Below are 19,982 nucleotides of genomic sequence, written 5' to 3'. Positions count from 1 at the left end.
GGAGACGTGCCTTTATAAAAAAGAACATTGAAGCGCAGGGGTAGCCGGTAAGGGGAAATACACCGTATAGATAGAAGTCACTACTTTTGACGGCAGCGTGAGTTTAAATCACTTCATAGCTCGATAACCTTATTTATTTTCTATGCTTAAAATATCATCAGTTGTCGTTTTGTTAACCCTCGCCGGCACAGGCCATTTTGCGTCCTTCGACGGCACAAGGGGGGGCTGGTTGGTACGACCCCCCCCCCTCGCGTTTGGCCCCTGATCGAGCTAGAGCTTCGCGGAAAAAACGAGCGTGTTGCCCGTCACGAGAGGAAGCCAATGATACCCAAGTTTAAGGTCCTAGGTCATCGGGTGACCTTCCAGGTCAGGTCATGGCCCGAAAACCGGGAAAATCGGGACCTGTTAGAAAGTCGTAAAGTGTGGCTGCTATGTGGTTTTCCGGGGTGCTGATCACGAATATCGTGTTAGTTTTGATCAGAGATGATATTTCTAAGCATTTAGACCAGGTCGGGTCAGGTCAGGTCAGGTCAACCGGTAGGGGTTGTAACGGGTATTCGTAATGCGTGTCAACCGCCTCTGACAGCTTCGTAACATGTTACGAAGGCACCAAAACTACTTCGTAAATGTTCAAATGGTTGCTAAATTCGAATTCAGCTCCAAAAACTAGCCTAGAAACATGTAAAACTCGAAAAAGTGAACCGAGGTCACCCGAGGTCACCAAAGGTCAATGACCTGACCTGACCTTCAGGTGACCTTGACACCCACCCTAATGTATGGGAGCAACATCAAATCACATGTTTGAACGTTCGAAACCACGAAAAGCTTGCAAACGCGCGGCTAATGCGAGCCGACATACGCCGAATCGCGATTTCAGCCAAACATAGGCACGGAAAAGAGGTCACAGGTCAAAGGTCATTGGGGTCAGGGTATGAAATTTTCAGGGAACGTGTAAAATTGATCAATGCGAGGGTACTGAAAGTTTTGTCGCGATCGGCCGCTTTTTACGCGAGTTATTCGCGAAAAACCTTAGGGGGGGGTGCATCAACCCCCCCCCCCCCCTGTGCCGGCGAGGGTTAAATACAGCCCCAATGTCACTGGGCCTGGAGCTCCGTTGGAGGACTCTGGCGCTCGCTGGTCCTTTCGACCCTGGTGTTTATCCACTCTACCACTAGTTTCTAGAGTCGCCGCCAGTGTCGCCACAGTTGATCTGACCATCTTCCATCTCTCCCCAGTGTCTGAGATCGTCCACCCGTGTAAGACGGTGCGGTTCCGGTGCGGCGACGCCACTCGGTGCGCCGCCACGCGCGGTCTCTGCCAGCCGGGCAAGACGTGCCCGCTGTCCCCGCTCTGTGTGAGCACCCGGGCGCCGTTCTGTGAGAGCTGTCCGCCCGGCAAGGTGTGCGTGCTCCAGAAGCGCTCGTGCCCGAACGGCGGCTCGTGCCACCGTCAGCCCATCTGTATCCAGCTCTACAGCGACGACACCATCTTTGAGGAGGACGAGGAGCTGGAACAGGTGGTAGTGGCGAAACAGACAGCCGGACGGAAGACCGGCTGAGTCTCCTCCCTCTCCAATCCTGGTCACTTCCCCTCCCAATCCTTCTCCTCCCAAACACAGTAATCTAGAACCGTCAGACGGCGGCGGAACATGGATCAGTGATACGGACTCCTAAATACGGCAGCCGGTCAGATATCTGTCCCCGTGGAGTCGATATTTGTGTGAAATATCGGACCGGACTGAGCTCTCTGCGGTATATTCGGCCGCCCGTGTCATCTCCGCCAGGCATCTTACCGGCCCGGCAGCGGGGAGGCCGGCCGCCGAGCGGCTCTGGGAGCGGCCGTGCTGCGGTACATTAGAATACTGCGGACGGAGAGTGGGTCGTGGTGTTCCCACGAACAGTTGTGCTGTGCCGTGGGAGGGAGTCCAGTGGTGCTGGAACCGTGGGGCCCTGGCGGAGCGGTGTAACACAGGGTTGTGTCACTGTTCCAGCAGCGGTCCGAGCCGCCCAGGAGGGTGTGGTGGAACGGACTCGCTTCGTAAGGTCGTCGTGTGGACATGTTCTACGGTCTCCCGCTGGTTTTCTGTCGTTACTTGAAATAGAAGTGTGGATATAATATTTCTGAATAAATGGTGACCCAATTAAGTCGACTCTTTATGGCTTAATTAAAGAACAACTCGTTGCATCTATTGGGAAGACATTACGTAGACAAGACTGGTAAAGGTTCATTGTTTTATTGATAAATAGAATAAATAACCATTCAGCAATACAGTGTAACAAGTTCGCACGGCTCGGAACAGTTTAGAGCACAACAAAGCAAGTGATTTGTGCAAAGGCCGTAAAACAAAACGGCTTCCAGTAACAAATAGCTGTCGACACCGTTGAATTTAAGGCATATTGAGCACATAGTTATTAGGTTATACCTGACCTAACTTGCAATAAGCCCTGCAGAAACCATTGAGCAATACAGCAGTGCATGAGCAAATATTCAGTTCTATGTAAGTTCATTACATCGAGCGATGTGCCCCTCGGCACCATACAGGAGACATTCCTAAATTTTCACTTAGTTCACCCGGGGACGTTCGCGGAACTTTCGCTCGAAGAAAGTCAAAAAACTGCAATAAAAAAAAACATTCCGCATTGGGCTCAGATGTGACGCCGGACATATGTAACTACTTAGATAACTCTTTGTACACAATGAAGAACGTGCATGAAAACGACTGGACCGGGTGCGCGGGTGTGACTGCCCCCCCCCCCCACACACACACACATACACCGCCCCTGTGAGCAGTGCTGTCCGGCGGGGCGGACACAGAAAGTAACAACGGAACACTCCTGTTACCGGGAGCGGCACAACGACCGGTGCCGCTCTGTGGAACACCCACTAACAACAGTACCGCGAGCGGGACTGGTTTGGAGCACCACAGCGCGCTCCTTCGCCGCAGTCAGAAGAGCAGCACCAATCTCGGATCGTCGCGCCGCGTCGCGATCACGCGAGTCATCAGGAACACTCAATAAATATTTAACTGCATCTCATCGCGTCATTCAGCCTATCGATAGCTCTGATTGTACAGACACAAAGCAGCCGAACCACGCTGAGGCCCCATTGCAGTGACTGTTTCAAAACATGTCTATCACACGCACACCACTCGCACACATACCTACAGAGCGCAGTCGCACAGACAAGGACACGGGACACAGTGGCGCCCTCACGAGAGCTGCTAGTCCTCAAGTCTGCCACATGTGCCCGCTTAGTCTGCAGGGGCTGTCACAAGGGACTCAGTACTCTCCTAGACACTGCATTGCATGTAGGTAAGGCGGTGATTCAGTCAAAGGTTGGTAGGGTCCAAGAAAATGTCAAGAAAAGTCAGCTATCCGTGGATCCAGTCAATGGTAAGTTCAGTTCAAATGTCATTCAATGTCAAATGTCATTCAGTCAAGGGTCAAAAATCCCGGGATGGACAGTCAGGTCAGCTCAGATTTATTTATTTATTTATTAAACACATCGCCAACGGGAACTCCCAATTACAGGCAAAGTCATCAGATGGAAATTCAGTCAGTCAACGCGTCGGTCAGTAAGGATCGGTTGATTTAAAGGGAGTACTAGGAAGAAAGGGCCTCGCCTCGGTCAGCGACAGTTGTCAGTCAGTGGATTAGTCGTCAGTCAGACAGCAGTTGGTCCGTCAGTCGGTCAGGAATACTGTCAAAGAACGCTCGAGCCAGACAGTGGTCGTCTAACTTAACGGTCATGGGATGTCTCAGTCGGTCAGAATGGTCTCGTCAGGCTAAGAAAGAATGTCTAAGTGACAGTAGTCAGTCCCAAAAAACGACCTTATGCGGCCATGCTCGTCAAAGAAATGATTGGTTCAGTGTTCCAGTCAGTTTTAACCTCAGTCATTCAGTCCGGTGTCTAGGAGAGCCCTATTGCAGCACCCTTGCAGGACCAAGTTCCCCGCGGCGGCGGCACCCTCTAGACTGGGACAGGAACGTCTGTGCGGCCGACGCCGCCTCCTATCGCCTTCAGAATCTCCACTATGCACTCTAGCGGGAACGACAGAACGGCAGGCGAAACGGCAACAAAAACATCTTCACAGGATAACTGAAGACAAAGCTGGATCTACCAGATAGGAGTGAAACACTCGGATGCATGAATGAGCTAAGTACTTTTACATCGCTAGACTCTTTCATGGAATGAAGCGTTGCCGTCTTAAATGAGCTGCTGAAGTGTCGTGTATACCCGCCGTTTCGCCTGTCGAGTCAGTGTTCCCGGCTTACCCGCTCACCCCGTCTGCCAAGCGGGTCGGTACTGGCCCGTGGTGACGGCGGGGTCCCTCTGAGGCCCCGCCGCGCCCGGAGCTCCGTCCGACCACGGTACCGCCGCTCGGCTATCACAACAGACTCCCGGTGTCCGTCCGCGGCACTGGCGCTCCGCTCAGAACACCACGTGCAGCCGCTGTCGGATGTAGCCGACCATATTCCAGTGGCGGGTCGGCACCAGGCCCTGCATGGAGCCGGCCATGGACGGAGGGCCCGCCATGGAGCCGGCCATGGACGGGGGACCCGCCATGGAGCCGGCCATGGACGGAGGGCCCGCCATGGATCCAACCATGGACGGTGGACCCGCCATGGACCCGGCCAGGGACGCAGGGCCCACCATGGACCCCGCCAGAGACGGCGGGCCGGTCATGGGCGCGCCCAGCGGCCCGGGCCGGCAGACGGGCTCGCAGTGCTTGGCCCGCGGCCGGTGACGGCACAGGAAGCCAGCTACTATCGCCGCAACAGCCGCGGCCACGGCGAGGAGCGCAAACAGCGCAGCAAAGCCGGCCGCCGGCAGGCAGACGCCGGACCGGGCTGAGACGATCCGTCCCTGCAGGATAGGGGTGCTGCGCTCTGCGCCAGTGGCGCTGCCGGACGCCTCCTGGAGGTCGTTGATGGAGAGCACCTCCAGTGTGGAGGTCACACCGACGTCTGTGGACCGGCCAGAGTCGCCCACCACGTACCGGCGGCGGCGCACGTGCAGACTGCGCGGGCCCCACGGGAACTTGGTGCGGTCCGCGCCGACGCTGCTCAGTCCGGCGTCCGAGGGCTCCTTGTCGGAGTCGTCAGTGGCGGGAGCCCCGGAGGAGGGGGAGGGGACGGCGGCAGAGTCAGCGGCGGGGTCGGCGCCCGTCTGCGCGGCCGCCACTGGGATATCGTTGGGGTCGGGCAGTTCCTCCGTCTCCTCTGTGTCCGAGCGGCTGATGGTGGCCTTCCCACCGACCAGCTCTCGCAGCTTCTGAGCCAGGCCGCCGAAGTCGAACCGCTGGCTGAGCGGTTTGCGCGTCGGTGGGACCGCCTGGCGGGTGATGAGGTTCGCAGAGGACGCCACCTGTTCCCCGTCCTCGGCGGAGGCGGGCTCGGGAGTGGAGGTCGTGGTGGGGGCCGGAGCCGGGGTGTCCTCGGTCAGGTACTGCAGCTTCTCCCCCAGGTCCACCCTCTCGGCTGCGGTCTTGGATCCGGCAGTCCTCGGGTCGGGCAGTCCGGCCACGCTCACCTGGTCCTTCTCACTGCCCGCCGCCAGCAGCGGGTGTCCTCCGTACCCCGCGGCCGGGGCCGGCCTCTGACAGTGGCGCGGGCAGCCGTGCCGGCAGATCTCCACCTTACAGCGCAGGTGCACGTACATGCTGTCCGGGAACTTGAAGGCGTGGAAGTGGGCGTAGGTGAGCACGGAGGCGCGGCCGTCGCTGCCCCGCTGCTTCTGGAACTTGCTGAGCATCTTGGGGCGGAGGACACAGCCGTGCTCGTCAGAGAGGAAGATGGGCAGACTCTTACCATCCGAGGCCTCGCAGCTCTTGACGCGCATGTCAAACTCGGCTGGAACAGTGGGAGGAAAAACATAACAAGTCAGTCCACGTTCGATAGGCATCGACAAACATCCCTCCCAAGTGGATCTATGATCCACATTACAAGCCTATTTGCGAGCAAATCATAAGCATTTCTCAGTATCTCTGTGCGCAATTTCCATATATCTTTCATCTAACGTATCTGCATTGATCCTCAGGAGCTGGATTAGTTCTCTAGCTCACAAAGTCAAACCTGATTTACCCAGGCTGTTTTCAGCGTGAGATCTCACAAACTTGTCATAATCACCACCAACCATTTGTGTCTCCGTCGTTCAATGTCTCACCGTTGGGGTCGTTGATCGCCACCACCATGGTCAGGGTGGAGCCGATGGGCACGATCCCCGTCACCGGACTGGCCCAGGGCCCCTTGCCGTCCTGGATTTCCATCCAGCAGTCCACGTTATCGCCTGGAACGGGACCACGCCGGTCAGACGGTCAGAGAGGGAGTGATTGGGCTGATTGAGGTACAACAACAAACAGCTCTTTGACATTCCCCGCTGATTGGCTAGAGCGGGACTAATGTGCTTGGAGGGGACAGTCAGTAGTCACATCCCTTCCGTCTCCGAATAACAGAAATAATTGCGCTCGATGCTACTGACAAAGTTTCAAATAACTGACAATCCGGAGGGACAAAAAAAAAACGTCCTGAATCCTTGAAACCAGTTCTACATAGAAACACTGATATCCTCGGCATGGATTATCATGTCAACTACGATCTATATCAAAGAGATTTCTAAATATTCACGGCAGTAAAACCACAAGTCGCACTGGTATGCGGTACAGTCCACGAGTACAAGTCTAAAAACTTGTCTAAGAGCGGCGCGTATGTCGCGTCAATTCGTGCCAACTACATGCCCCTGTCGGCGCTGGTAGGAGAGCCGCGGCTGATGTTCCAGAATGTGGTCACATAGCTCTCTGATGAAGAGACATTGTCCCTAATCTGGCCCATAAAACAGCCGTCCACCGAGGTGAAAACGGCCCGTCCGTCCGGCCGGCCGGCTCCGGACCGGTGAATAGGTCACGCTCATTGAGTCGCGCCGCCCGTCCGAGGCTAATCCCGATCGTAAACGCTCTATGGTGAGCCGATCGGCCGCGTACGGCTACTGTTTGACACACTGAGAGGCCGCTCGGTCGGAGATATCCCCGGAGAGCTTATACAGCCTCACAGCGGCGGTAAGGACAGAGAGCTCCGACCGGACCACACCCCGGGTCAGTACACAGACGGTAGAGAGGCCTGTCTCCGAGGACCCACCTCGGAAGTTGAGCTCGATAACCTCGAGGTCAGCCATGACCACCGGAGGCTTGGTGGCCGTCCTCTCGTAGTCGTTGTACCACTCGCAGCGGAGGCGCTTCGCCTCGTCCCAGACCTGGCGGAAAGAGAGGGCAGAGGTCAATGACAGAGCCCAGAGGAGAGGTCAGATAACTTCACATCGGGTCAAATGTCACCAATGTCGATCCGTTTACGTTCTCCTGACAGTTCACGCGTTTTGATTGGCGCTTTGCGTATTATCTTTTTATTTTACACGATTTATTTTGGGTAGCATGTGAAAAATAGCATAGGTAATATCTGGTTTACGTAAAACGCATCCACATGGGTAATTTAACTTGGTCTCAATTCCTGGACATGAAACGGCTCGTCGGTGATTTTTAATCAAAATAAGCCTGACTGACCTCGATGAGCTCGTTGTCGTACTGGACGATGATGGTGTTCTCGTAGAACTTGCCGTTCAGGTCCGGCTTCGTGCCGCACTTGTTGAAGTAGATGTCGAACGTATACGCTCCCAGTGATGTGTAGGGTTTAACGTAGACGCAGTTCGGACTGTTGAACTGACCCTTGGAGAATACCAAACCCTGGGAAAGACAAATAACGGAAACAATGTCATACGAGCTATGAGCTATGAGGCTGATTTGAGGACACCAGGAACCGGTAGCAAAATGTAGGTGAGCATTTGTATACATACTTTCGACGATCAATTCTGACCCGCCCAACATGGTTACCTCGTGAGCAAATACGGCTCCATTGACTATTTTAGCGAGCTACCGAATGCATGACGAGGAATAATTCATACGCAGCGTGAGTCGGACAGGGCGGGTGGTGACTCTCTCCCGGAGGTAGGTATGTCCACGCTCGGATATGCGAGCCGGCGCTCGCCCCCGCGGCCGGCGCGCACCGTGTGTGTGTGTCTGTGTGTGAGTCGGAGTGTGCAGGTATGCGGCGCGCCGGGCGCGCGGCTGACCCAGCGTGGCCCGCCGCCGCCGCCGCGGACGAAATGGGTCAGTGGCGCGGCCCGGCCGAGGAGCCGTCCGCACCGCTCCCAGCGCGGCGCAGCTGCGACCGGCCGGCGGCGGCGGCGGCGGCGGCAGACGGCACCCAGACGGGTCAGCAGGACAGCGGACACTGGTCAGCAGGACATGCAGCGGACACTGGTCAGCAGGACAGACAGCGGACACTGGTCAAAGGGACAGACAGCGGACACTGGTCAGCAGGACATACAGCGGACACTGGTCAGCAGGACATACAGCGGACACTGGTCAGCAGGACAGACAGCGGACACTGGTCAGCAGGACATACAGCGGACACTGGTCAGCAGGACAGACAGCGGACACTGGTCAGCAGGATAGACAGCGGACACTGGTCAGAGGGACAGCGGAAACAAACACTGGTTAGCAGGCAGAACAATGCAGAGGACAATAAGCGGACATAAAGCGGACAACGCCCAGCTCCTAGCAGACGTCCCATGTCCATCTGAGCGGGATGGGAGCGGTCCGGGAGAAGCCGACAGGTGCATTGTAATCCCATCTATCCTCCGATCACTGATCCGCTGTTACAGGACGGATCAGATCGCCGCCAAGGGATCAGCCGATGGGAACTGATCGGATTCCCAGGTGGAGAGGATTGGGTTAATGCGATCTCTTATCGCGGCAGTTCAGATACATAGGCGCGGGAGCCGGGGGGGGGCAGTGGGGGCAGCTTGCCCCCCCCCCCCCCCAACTATGGGGCCGTGGGGGCGGTGCCCCCACAGCTTTGAGACGGAATACCACACTTTTTTTGCAAATGTTTTCTTTTTTTGTTGAAAAAGCCGAGGGGTGAAAAATAAGTGGCCTAAAACCGGTGAGAAAACTAGATTTGGGGGTACCCTAGGTTAATCTCTATTATGGTGTGCCCCCCCCCCCCAGTCGGAAAGTAGTTCCCGCGCCCCTGTTCAGATATGAAGTCGGACTAACGGGACGGGGTCATGTATGCGTGTTTCGCCCTGAAATGTAGGTATTTAGGAGTCCGGGATGTTCATTAGAGCGGCTGCACATTTTTATGAAGAAATTTAAAACTTTGGCGTGCCTAGCACACGCCGGACAGAAATATTCCACCTGAAAGACTTCCGCTTGATTTGGTCGTTAAAAATATAAACGTTAAAACAACATTGCAGGGCCAGGGGTTCTAACCGGTCACAAACGACGGCCCTCTGACATAACCGCCGTATCGATGGCTCCATTTGAGCCAGGTGCTCGCATGGTTATATCGCAGGTACCGAGTTTATCGCGGCTCCAGTTGTCACGGTCTGGAAGGTGAGATGGAGGGATGACCTCACCGGCTGATCAACAAAAACGTGACCGCGGGTAGTTGATAAGGAAGCACCGGAAGTCCGAACAGTGAAAACGTTGCACGGTTCGCGGAAGTGGCATATGAATTTAGACGGCAAATGATTTATCAGCTTTGTCTTGCATGATGGCACGGTGCTGAAACAAAATTAGACCGAATCCACGAAGCAGTAAAGATTAGGTCATCAGTGATAAATATGGCCTCGATCGTTCCATATCAAGAAAATGGGTAAGAATTGTAACTGTAATCGGCGAAGTACGTTGAAGGCACTGGTCCCTATTTAATCACACGTTGTGGTAAAAGGTGTTGGTAAGACCGTCTTTGGATTGGACGGGAGCTGAGCTGTTCTGAGCTGCACCGTACTTACCTGGAACGGCTGTGAGAATCCGATTTGGACTGTCATGCGATCTTTGGCGCACATGACCTCCAGGTTTGTGATCTGAGGCATATTGGCCGGCCGCACCAGCTGGGTGTCATATTGCGCGTGTGCCACCTGGAGAAAAAGAAACAATCGTGAGCAGTGAGGTATGATGTCACAAGGGATCACGTAACCACACTGTCAGACAAATACGAACAGCCGAAGATCGATTCACATGCAGGACTTACGAAAAAAGTGACGCATAAGGAGCCACTCAACTTTACCAATAGGTACAATCATCTCGGACCAGTGACGAAACCATATTGGCACGTACAAAACAGTACACATCACGGACACAAAAGACAACAGAAGCCGAGGAAACCTCACAAAAAGACGGTGCGAATGAACACTCACAGATTCCAATTAACGCTCCATTGGACACAGAGAGAAAATAAATGCTTCACTGAACTTAGAGTGAATAATTTGACTGAGGCCATTTGAGGTTCCGAGTCTCTTTGGTCGCACTTTCCCTGGAATGAAGTGAAGCAGAATCGTATGACGCATGAAAGACGATAGGGCGAAATTTAATGTACGGCTGAACAAAGAGTCCTTTTCTTGGAATACCCATCCGGCCAAAAATAAATGCTTAAATGCACGGGTAAATCATATGTGTGTTGTATGAAAAATGACTTTAAATGTCGAGGTTTCATGCTATAGTTTTGGGATCCGATACCTAATAACACGATCAGTGAACCATCCAGCGTCTACAATTTGGTCGATAAATCGCTTTATGTAGAGCGTTAAAACGTATCATTGTTGTGAAACTCCACTTTTTCTACGCTCCGTGTTTGCAAGTCAAGCGTGATGCTCGCCATGAGAAAAATGTTTTTTTTTTTGTTGGCGTTATGGTTCACCTGGCATAACCTGGCCTCGCTTGGTTTCCTTTAAACTCAGCGGTCTTTCTAAATATCCTAAAAACAGCTGTTATTAATGCACATAATATCCCATCTAAAACATAGCGGGCGAAAGCACAAAATGCCGACATAACATGAGAGAGAGAGAGAGAGAGAGAGAGAGAGAGAGAGAGAGAGAGAGAGAGAGAGAGAGAGAGAGAGAGAGAGAGAGAGAGGGAGACAGAGAGACAGAGATAGAGACAGAAACAGATACAGAGACAGAGAGGGGAGAAAGAGAGAGATAGAGGAGAGAGAAGAAGAGGGAAAGACCGGACAGACAACCGACAGAGAAGCACTAAGACAGAGACCTATAGACCGAGACAGAGGCACGCACGCCCTGTGACAACAGAGTCGGACAGCCCCCAATTCGGGTCAAGAGATCTGAGCCGGCGCTTCGGGTAGGTCCGGCTGCTCGGCGGCCGTCTCTCTCTGAATCACGGGAGAGCCAATCGTCCGGACCAACTACAGGAAACGCACCGAGCCGGGCCGGTCGGCGGAAAAAGAGAAAACGCGACCACTCCGAACAGGTCGCCGGCCGGCCGGAAGCGCCGCCTCTGAGGTCACCGCAGTTACGGGTATTACCGGCCAGCTCTGGAGAATCTCGGGCTCGGTCGGAGCCACTCAAACTGAGGCGGCGGGAGGGGGACCGGTTGGCGATGGAAAGCAGCGGCCGGCCAGCCGGTCTCGCAGCAGTGACCCGGGTCATTGTCGTCTCGTGCCATACCCTGGTTCACCGCACATTTCGGTCACCACTGCCTTTTTATTCCGATACAGGAACAAAATCACAATGGCAATTCAGTCACATTGTTATGATAACAGGGTGGTACGGATCGGTGGCGGAACGAACGAACTCTGAGAAATGTTGGTACGTGTATAACACTGTCTTCAGGCTGGAATAAGTGGTGGAAAGTGGGAGCTGAACCATACCACTTTGTTGTCCTGAGTCCTGCCGTATGCGGAAACTCAGTCGCCGAACGGTGGACGGCGAGCGATGGACGACAAACGATAGACGGAAGACGACATCCGATGGACAGTAGCGAAGGAGGAGGTTGGGTCGATAGAATATGGACGATGGAAGTTGGGCGGCGCTGGAGGAGCAGCGGATAACGGCGGAGGGCTGGGCGGCGGAAACGGCGGCGGCACGCGGACTTCACGGCCGCCGAGTGCCGGCCGGCGCCTAACGGGCCGCGCCGGGCCGGGAGGCGGCGGAGGGAGGACAGCCTCGGATGTGGGCCGCGCCACCGCCGACTGCCACTCGAGACAGGTGACTGACGACTGACGACACCTCCCGCCAAATCAGCCCTCCCCAACAGATTCCGACAGGTACCGCACGAAACAATTGCGATTTTCTACACAATTATGGCATACATACTTACATAGGTAACCCCTTTAAAATACATATCTCACTTGAAATTATTTTCTTCGTTTCTAGGGAGCCTTCCCTTACGACGAAATCAACAGCCTTAGCGAACGTGGCTTATCTCTAATCAGACTATTAAAATTACAAGGGAGATATGGTGAGACACACTAACACAACAAACTGTTAGCACCCGAAGTGACGTAAAATATTTAAATATATCTCACCAGGTGGACCAGCGGAGTAGCTGACAAACTATCGCTACCATCTCTCCCTAGGGGTCCCATTTTTACTATCTGGAGTCCTGGACCTTGGGTGTCAGCGCGGCTTGTATCGGTCTGTCCTGTCGGCTTATGGGCGTCGCTGCTGAAGGAGCGGTAGTCTCTGTCGCTACTGTTCAGCCGTGGGCGTCAGGATCAGACAGCCAGGCTGCTACTGGATCTAAGGACACTGCTACTGTCTACATGGTCTAAGGACGTCGCTACTGTCTAGTCTAATGATGCGGCTACTGTCCAACTCTAATGACGCGGCTACTGTAGGCTCTAAGAAAGTCGCCAGACGCATTGTCTATCTGAAGCACTCGCCACTACCGTCTGTCCGGCCAGCCGCCAGACCTGTCCGGCCGGTAGACCGGCGGCGGCGCCCACCGGAATGTGAACAAATCCGGGAAGGCAGCGGCGTCACGCCACGTGTCCGGAGCCGGAGCCGAACCGGGTCATCGCGAGCGGCGAGCCGATACGGCCGGCCGGCCGCGCACACAACTAGTGCGGAACGCAGACCGACCGACCGAGCGGCCGATCGACGGACAGACAACGGCCGCGGACGGCGCGGCGGTCTGATCCCAACAATGAGCCCGGCTATCACTGGCCAGACTCAGAGGTTCCGCGTACCATACGATCATCGGAGGTCAGAAGTGACAGTGACCCTCTGAGGTCAGGGCAGTGGCATTGGGACGGCTGCGGACATGCCGGATTCAAAGAACTTCTCCACTATAAAGTTAAAAGGCACGAATAAATCAGAGGACAGACGGTCACTGAACTCTGTTTGCAAATGCACTGCGCCGCAGACCCGCGTCACCGCGCGGACTTTCTCCGGCGGTCGGTGTCCGGTCGGCCGGTGTCAGCATGTCATCTCGAGTCAGGTGTCGCGCTCTGTGACACGTCCCCGGCCCGGTCGGCGATGCCCAGTGGGTCAGCGGGCGGCACGCGGAGCTGTCCCGACCAGCCGGACCGGCCCTCTGTGGACCGGTCCCCGACCACCCTCTCCGTCCGTCAGACCGGTCACAAACCGAGATCGGCCGGACGGAGGGGGAGAGGCCGGACGGGGGAGAGAGCAGATCATCAGGTGCGACCCGGAGTAGGGCAGAGCACAGAGGCGGACGGGCGAAAGCGAGAAACGATAAGGGTTGTTGTATGTTGTAGGAAACTATAGAAACTGCATGGAATCATAAAAAGTTTATGCATCCCATATTTGATCTCGGCCAGTTTATTGCAATAACACTTAACTGTTCAACTTATTTCAAAACCAAGAAGTTTTATAGGATTCAATTTCTGATAATAAGCCGTACCTATTTGCTTACACTTAATGAATGGAGCGATGTAGCACATAACTTGGCCGTTCCGTCATTACTTCAAGTTACTTCAACAGCTGCCATGATCGTAACACTCGGCAATAAGCCGAAATGACACACTCGAGTCATTCGCCGCCTCACGAGTGGACGATTAGGCCGCCTAGTGACAGCTGCCACGGCGGCTGCTGAGACGGGCTAATGACTGGGCGCCGAGCGCCGCGGTAATTAACAAAGAGGCTCTGTGACGTGCCGCGGGGCGCTGCAGACAGTCACCGCTGGTCCTCTGTGACGATGAATCAGCCCCTTCCCGACTTATCAGGACACGATTTCTTTTGTAAACTGCCAAATGGTTGCATCCGGTATGCTTGCATGCAACTTCTTTAGAGCTGGAAAAATATCACGTAATGGAGCAGAAAAGACCCACATGAATCTCCGATGTAAATCTCGCGCATCTAGTTGTTTTTGCACAGTGCACACCGTTTTTGCGACGTTTATAACAAAAAATGAAATCTGGAAAACGGATTAGCACTCATATAACTTTCAAGATAAGGCAAATGTTTTAGTGACGCTGCACTCGATGACCTAAATTCAATGCGTTGCCTCTGAATAGCGGGTAGCCGCAGAAGTCAATCATTAACCTTCGTCCACTGCAGCCACCCTCCCACTTTCGCCAGTGTCCGCGCGGCGCCGTGCGTGGTTCCGATAATGGGCGGAGAGTTTCCGTGCCGCGGCCGTCACCACCTCGACCCATTAGCGGACCACGCCGCCCGCTCCCACGCCTCAGTCCGAATACACGGCGCGAGGTGCCGGCCGGCTGCCGCTCCGAGCAGGGCAGCGGCCGCCCCGGGCGCCGGCAGAGTCCCACAGACCGGGCGTGCCCCACTGCCGACACTTTGGAGCAGGTCGACGGTATTTGATGAATGTAGCTCGACGAAGCAATAGTGGTAGATGATCTAAGCTAAATCGCATTGTGAGTAAATGTATGTAAATGTGTGAGTAAATGTCCAAGTTGTAGGTACGTTCATGTGTGGTTTCTTAGTAAATTGCTTGCAACAACTTCAGTTACATCGTGACCAAATTCCCCGTGGTTAGAGCAGGCAGAGATATTTGCAGTTGCTGCGCTCATGCTCCGCCGATTCAATGAATGAGCTGGCGGCTGAAGATTCAATGAATGAGCTGGCGGCTGAATGGGCGGCGCGGCCGGCAGTTGGGCGCGGTGCTCGCGCGCCGGCAGCGCGGCCGAGCGGCACGTGTCCGCCGGCACTCGGTCAGTTTGGCGGGCGGGCGGGCGCGGCCGGAGCGCTCCCACCGCGGCGGCCGGTTCCTGTGGGAACGGCGCCCGACCGGCCGGCTGTCGACGGCCGCCGAACTGGGCCAGCTCGCCGCGCCACGTGCCGCCGCTCTCTCCCTCTCTGCCTCGCTCCGCGCAGAGCCGGAGTGTGCGCGCCGGAAACAGGCCGGCCGGCCGCCGAAGGCCGCGCGGTAGAAATAACGGCGCGCGTGGATCACTGGCGGCGCAGGGCGGCCGAACGGATGGGTGGACGAACGGCCAAAATGCGACTGATCAATAGAATGGGGTGGAATATTGTTTATATTAGATGTCTACCTCTATAAAAACTTACACCATATTAGAAGCTGCTCCTTTTCCATATTGAACTATTCAATAAATGAAAACGAGTCATACAGAAAACACCCAGGATCGCCGACCCTTTGACCGTGTGCACGGCTCGCTGGACGGCCTATTTTAGCTGTTCACGGTCCGGAAATGGGCGCCGACCATTCCAGATATCTCGGGTAGATGGTAAGCAGCGCGAGTCACCCGGCTCGTCAGTGAAAACCCACCGGCGTGTCACCGCGGCCATTGTCTGTCTCTTGTCATCGCCCACTGACCGGGACTGCAGGACAGAGCTGACGGGAGACGGGCCGGAACTGGAGGCCAGAACCAGAGCTTGGAGACTAAAACCAGAGCTAGGAGAACAGAACCAGAACCCAGAGACGGACCAGAGACACCCGCAGACGAGACAAATCGTCCCGTGACGGGTCTGTGGATCGTCTCCCAGAGGAGCGGCGGACCCGCCGGCCCACCCTGACGGCAGCGGCACAATGGCACCCGGCCGGCCGGCCGTTTCCGGACCGCCAGAGCTCGCTGACCCATTTTAGACTGTTGACAGTCACAATGAGGATTGTATCAGCTGGCGGTGATGGTCGGCGCTCTGTCAGACTGTCGGCTGCGGTCCCGGACGGCCGACTGTCCGCCGGTCCGCCCGACTGTCCGCCCGTTCCGGTCCGGCCGCGATGGGTGGTCGGCCGTTCCGCGCGTCACTGCCGCTCCGTCCCGCGGCGCGCTGCAGCCGGCCACCCCGGTATGCGGAGCTCCCAGTGCAGCCGCTGCCGGCGCCGGCGGTCCGTAAGGCCGGCCGCAGCGCGCGGTGGCAGCGTTCTCAGCGGCACCGTTTCATACACCGCTGGACGCCGGCCGCCGGCGACGGACTGAGCTCGCGAACGGCATCGGCGCACCGCAGCACGGCAGCGCAGTACGGTACGGTACAGCACGGCACGGTACAGCACGGAACGGAGACGGACTGAGCTCTCGAACGGCACTGCGCACCGCAGCACGGCAGTACGGCACGCTGCGGTACAGCACGGCACGGTACAGCACAGAACGGCAGGGGACAGTACGGCACGGTACAGCACGGCACGGTACGACAGGAACGGCATTGAACGGCACGGCACGCTACGGTGTGGTATGGTACGGAATGGCACGCCTGACCATAGCGGACAGCATACCGTGCCGGCGCAACAGAGTGAAGATCCCCAAAGTACCAATGGAGACTGCGGCCACACAACACAGTATCACCCCAGTATGGAGACTACAATACCACATAGCAGTGTATCACCATTACATGGAGACTGCGGCCACACAACACAGTACCACCGCAGTATGGAGACTGCAACTTAACACTGCACAGCATCTCCACAGCACGGAGACTGCAATACCACACAACACAGTATCCCTGATACATGGAGACTGCAACTTAACACTACACAGTATCACCACAGTATGGAGACTGCAATATCACACAGCACAGTATCCCTAATACGCAGAGACTGCAAACAACACAAAACAGTATCCCCATTGCATGGAGACTGCAACACCACACAGCACAGTATCACCATTACCTACACGGGGACTGCAATCCCACACAGCAAAGTATCCCTTGTACGCGGAGCCTGCAATGCCACACAAAACAGTATCACTACATTATGGAGACTGCAATGCCACACAGCAGTGAGCACCAGTATGTCAGGACTGTTGGGGACTGATATCTCGGGGTACATGGGGATAGTATATGGCCGGGGACAGATACAACGAAAAACATAATGGACAGCAATTGGGGACTGCAATACCGCGCAAAACAGCATCGCCACTTCACGGAGACTATAGAGACACAAAACAGCAGCACCAAATCGTTAACATGGTTGTACTTACCATAAGGCAGCATAACGAGACAATTGCTTTTGATGTGTTTAACTTCATGTTGTTTTCCCTGAATTACCAGGGAGCGCCTGAAAGAAAACAGCATTTGTTATACACAGCACTACTCTCCGAAGATGCCAATAGTAATAGTATTGATCGTTATCACCTGACCAATCAATGATATCCGACTGCGAAGGATGATACGATGGATGGATCAATGAATGTCCCAGGTGGCTTCTTCTCTTTCCCACTCATCCTCCACGCAATTTCTCTCTTAGTCATCTCTCTCTCTCTCTCTCTCTCTCTCTCTCTCTCTCTCTCTCTCTCTCTCTCTCTCTCTCTCTCTCTCTCTCTCTCTCTCTCTCTCTCTCTTCCTCTCCCTTTCGGCGCGGAGGAAGCTGACCGTTATCGGCGGCGCTCCCGGCCCTCTGAGGCGCGCCGTTACCTCAAAACGGCACGGCACGGCACGGCACGGCACGGCACGGCGCCAGCCGTGGCCGCGGGTGCCACTCGATCAGTCAGAACGCGCCAGTCACGCTCCACAAACGACCGCCGGGCGGGTGCAGGACAGGGGTGCGGGGGTCAGAGGCCGCCGACGGCTGCGGGTCAGGCAGTGGGAACGCACCAAATGACCGACATTGGCACGGGGTGGACTTTGGGTCAGCGATGTCAAATGGGTCAGTTATATCGGACAGAGTCAGAAGCGATGGATCTTGAAAGGGTTGGTAAAAATTTCTGAATGAGCCTGAAATTTCTGAATTGACCTACTATACCGTGCACATTGTACATCAATTTTGACGTTTTTAGCGCAAAAATGCGTCTGGCTAAAACTGTATCAGCTATAGTAGCAATAGCCAATAAACTATCGTTGAGAAGTGCTATATTACATTAGTACGTCAAATTCATGTGCGCCAGGCTGTGGGATCGACTCTTGTCGGGTATCGGCTGCGATTAGTGCCGCAATACGATTCACTATAATGTCGCACACCAGCCAACGTCTCCACAGTAGGCATTGAACGCAATCATGTAATCACTAAAAGAAAGTTGATCCAACATCCAACAGCTTCCAAGCCAACATTTGAAAAAGTTGACCTTGCATGCACATCTTGTTTGCGATAGGCGTAAAAGTGACACCCCATTACCCATAAAAAAGAAACATGCAACAATATGACAGAGCTAGTCATTGTACGTTATTCGTGAGCATGTCTATCCAGACGAACGTGCAATACAACGTAACTAAAAGCAACTTAGTAAAAAAGGAAAACAGTGGCTGATAAAACGCACACTACACTGTGTCGATATCCAATGCTAAGACGTGCCGTCTCACTCACCTGGCTAGGCGTTGTGGGGCGGCCGGGGCCGCGGCAGCAGTCCAGTCCACAGACACACAGCAGCACCACTGGCACTGGCGCCGGCTCTGAGCGCTCCACCGATCGGCTCTGGGAGCGGACAGCGGGACGGACGGACCTGCGGCTGGGCCGGGCGGCACGAGACTGGATCACCGCCGACCGCCGCCGACCGCCGCCGAGCCGACCGCCGCCGGCGACGGGCCAGCCACCGACACGCAGCAGAAGAGGCCGCCGGCCGGTAAAATGTGTCGACCAGTGGTGACTTCAGACCGGGAGTGCCACACACGAGACCGGCGTGCGTCATTACGTAATGACAGAGCTGCCGCGGCTCACGCGTACTTTGGTATAAGTTCTGCTCTGTTTGGATGCTTTTAAATGGAACGATTGCTGGCATTGGAACTGTCAAATTAGGTCAACTGGCCATTCCAGATAACAGGTGAAGGCTTCAACTTTTTCTCTCTAACATTTTGAATGAGAGCTTCTGAAAATCATACCGAACTCGCTGTACGAGCCTTTGAATTGTCAAGACCCGGTCATGGCCGAGACGATATTTTATTAGAATTTCCGTTAAGTAGGTAGAGATGAATTAAAAATTTTCCCAATATATTTTCGTTCAATCTTGACTATAAGTGTGATGTGACCCAGTTGAGTTTGTGCAATCACTCAGGAAGTACCTACTCACCGGGGGTATCAGCATTTTTATGCACCAGGAAAATCGCGGTATTATAGGCTGAATCTGGTGGTTTAGCGGGACTTTTCAATCAGATTATTGTTGCACGTCAGTCCGACCCCTGCTGCTGGTCAATCTGACCTCTGAGCTTTCCGCTCAGCTGATGCCTGGGTGCAATAGAACAGGATGGTTTAGAACAATAAAAATAACTGCACAGTTGGGTCACTAGCAGTTAAATGTAGACCGAATCCCCCGAGCCCCACTCCGTGAAAACTGAGTTACAACAGATCTTCCAGCACTTTTCACGACGGAATATTGGACACCTATTTGATCCATTTGGTACCTGATTTTTTTTTTTTTAGTAGTTATTTACTATAAGTTGTATAAATGTGGGAGGATGAAATGTCGATTACTTTTCGTTTTCAGTCGTGTTTTAATGGGTGCTGGCTTACGAATTGAAATCGGCATCTGAAGCCTGCATTAGGTACCTACTTAAACGGTCTTGGCGTGTTCACGAGTTTAGGTCCATCGTTTGAACGGCTGCTATCACTGACATGTGATTGCTGCAACATGTGATTGCTGATTAGCTACCACCGACGCCCGATCAAAGTTATCTTCTGTCACCGATTGTCAGATCCCTTGCAGCGACCCCTGTCGGACCACTTCGAGTAGTGACTGCCATCTGGTGGAGGTGGATAACAGCAGCAATTGCACTGGCACACGGTCAGTGCTGTGGGACGTTCCCCAGCCTCGGTCGCTCAAAGTCAA

The 19,982-nt window shown here is 54.6% G+C and overlaps 2 protein-coding genes across 4 annotated transcripts in view; one reads left to right on the top strand and one right to left on the bottom strand.

The window, feature by feature from the left end:
• LOC122384551 (balbiani ring protein 3-like) overlaps positions 1-2,142 on the top strand; it is a 52,921-nt gene extending 50,779 nt beyond the window's left edge. For all 3 annotated transcript variants that reach the window (XM_043372087.1, XM_043372085.1, XM_043372088.1), the window contains one exon: positions 1,236-2,142. In XM_043372087.1, coding sequence (XP_043228022.1) covers positions 1,236-1,558 — 323 coding nt within the window. In that variant the 3' untranslated portion in view covers positions 1,559-2,142. The remainder of the gene's footprint in view (positions 1-1,235) is intronic.
• A 75-nt stretch (positions 2,143-2,217) lies between these two features.
• On the bottom strand, positions 2,218-18,928 carry LOC122384552. The gene is made up of 7 exons (XM_043372089.1): positions 18,527-18,928; positions 17,208-17,284; positions 9,847-9,972; positions 7,553-7,732; positions 7,134-7,248; positions 6,166-6,288; positions 2,218-5,852 (listed from the first exon to the last, which is right to left on the bottom strand). The coding sequence occupies exons 2-7, from the start codon at positions 17,253-17,255 to the stop codon at positions 4,432-4,434; spliced, it is 2,013 nt and encodes a 670-aa protein (XP_043228024.1). The 5' UTR covers positions 17,256-17,284; positions 18,527-18,928; the 3' UTR covers positions 2,218-4,431.
• Positions 18,929-19,982: the final 1,054 nt, after the last annotated feature.

This window comes from Amphibalanus amphitrite, unplaced genomic scaffold (genome assembly GCF_019059575.1).
Source record: "Amphibalanus amphitrite isolate SeventyFive unplaced genomic scaffold, NRLGWU_Aamphi_draft 000193F_arrow, whole genome shotgun sequence".
Classification (NCBI taxonomy): domain Eukaryota; kingdom Metazoa; phylum Arthropoda; class Thecostraca; order Balanomorpha; family Balanidae; genus Amphibalanus; species Amphibalanus amphitrite.
Note: the sequence above shows the minus strand (reverse complement) of the source record. Positions and strands in the feature narration are given on the sequence as shown.

Coding starts and splice junctions, on each gene's coding strand:
- LOC122384552 (XM_043372089.1), bottom strand. CDS start 17,255: ATGAAGTTAAACACATCAAAAGCAATTGTCTCGTTATGCTGCCTTATG. Junction 9,973..17,207: donor TCTCGTTATGCTGCCTTATG/GTAAGTACAACC, acceptor CTTTTTCTCCAG/GTGGCACACGCGCAATATGA. Junction 7,733..9,846: donor GATTCTCACAGCCGTTCCAG/GTAAGTACGGTG, acceptor TGTCTTTCCCAG/GGTTTGGTATTCTCCAAGGG.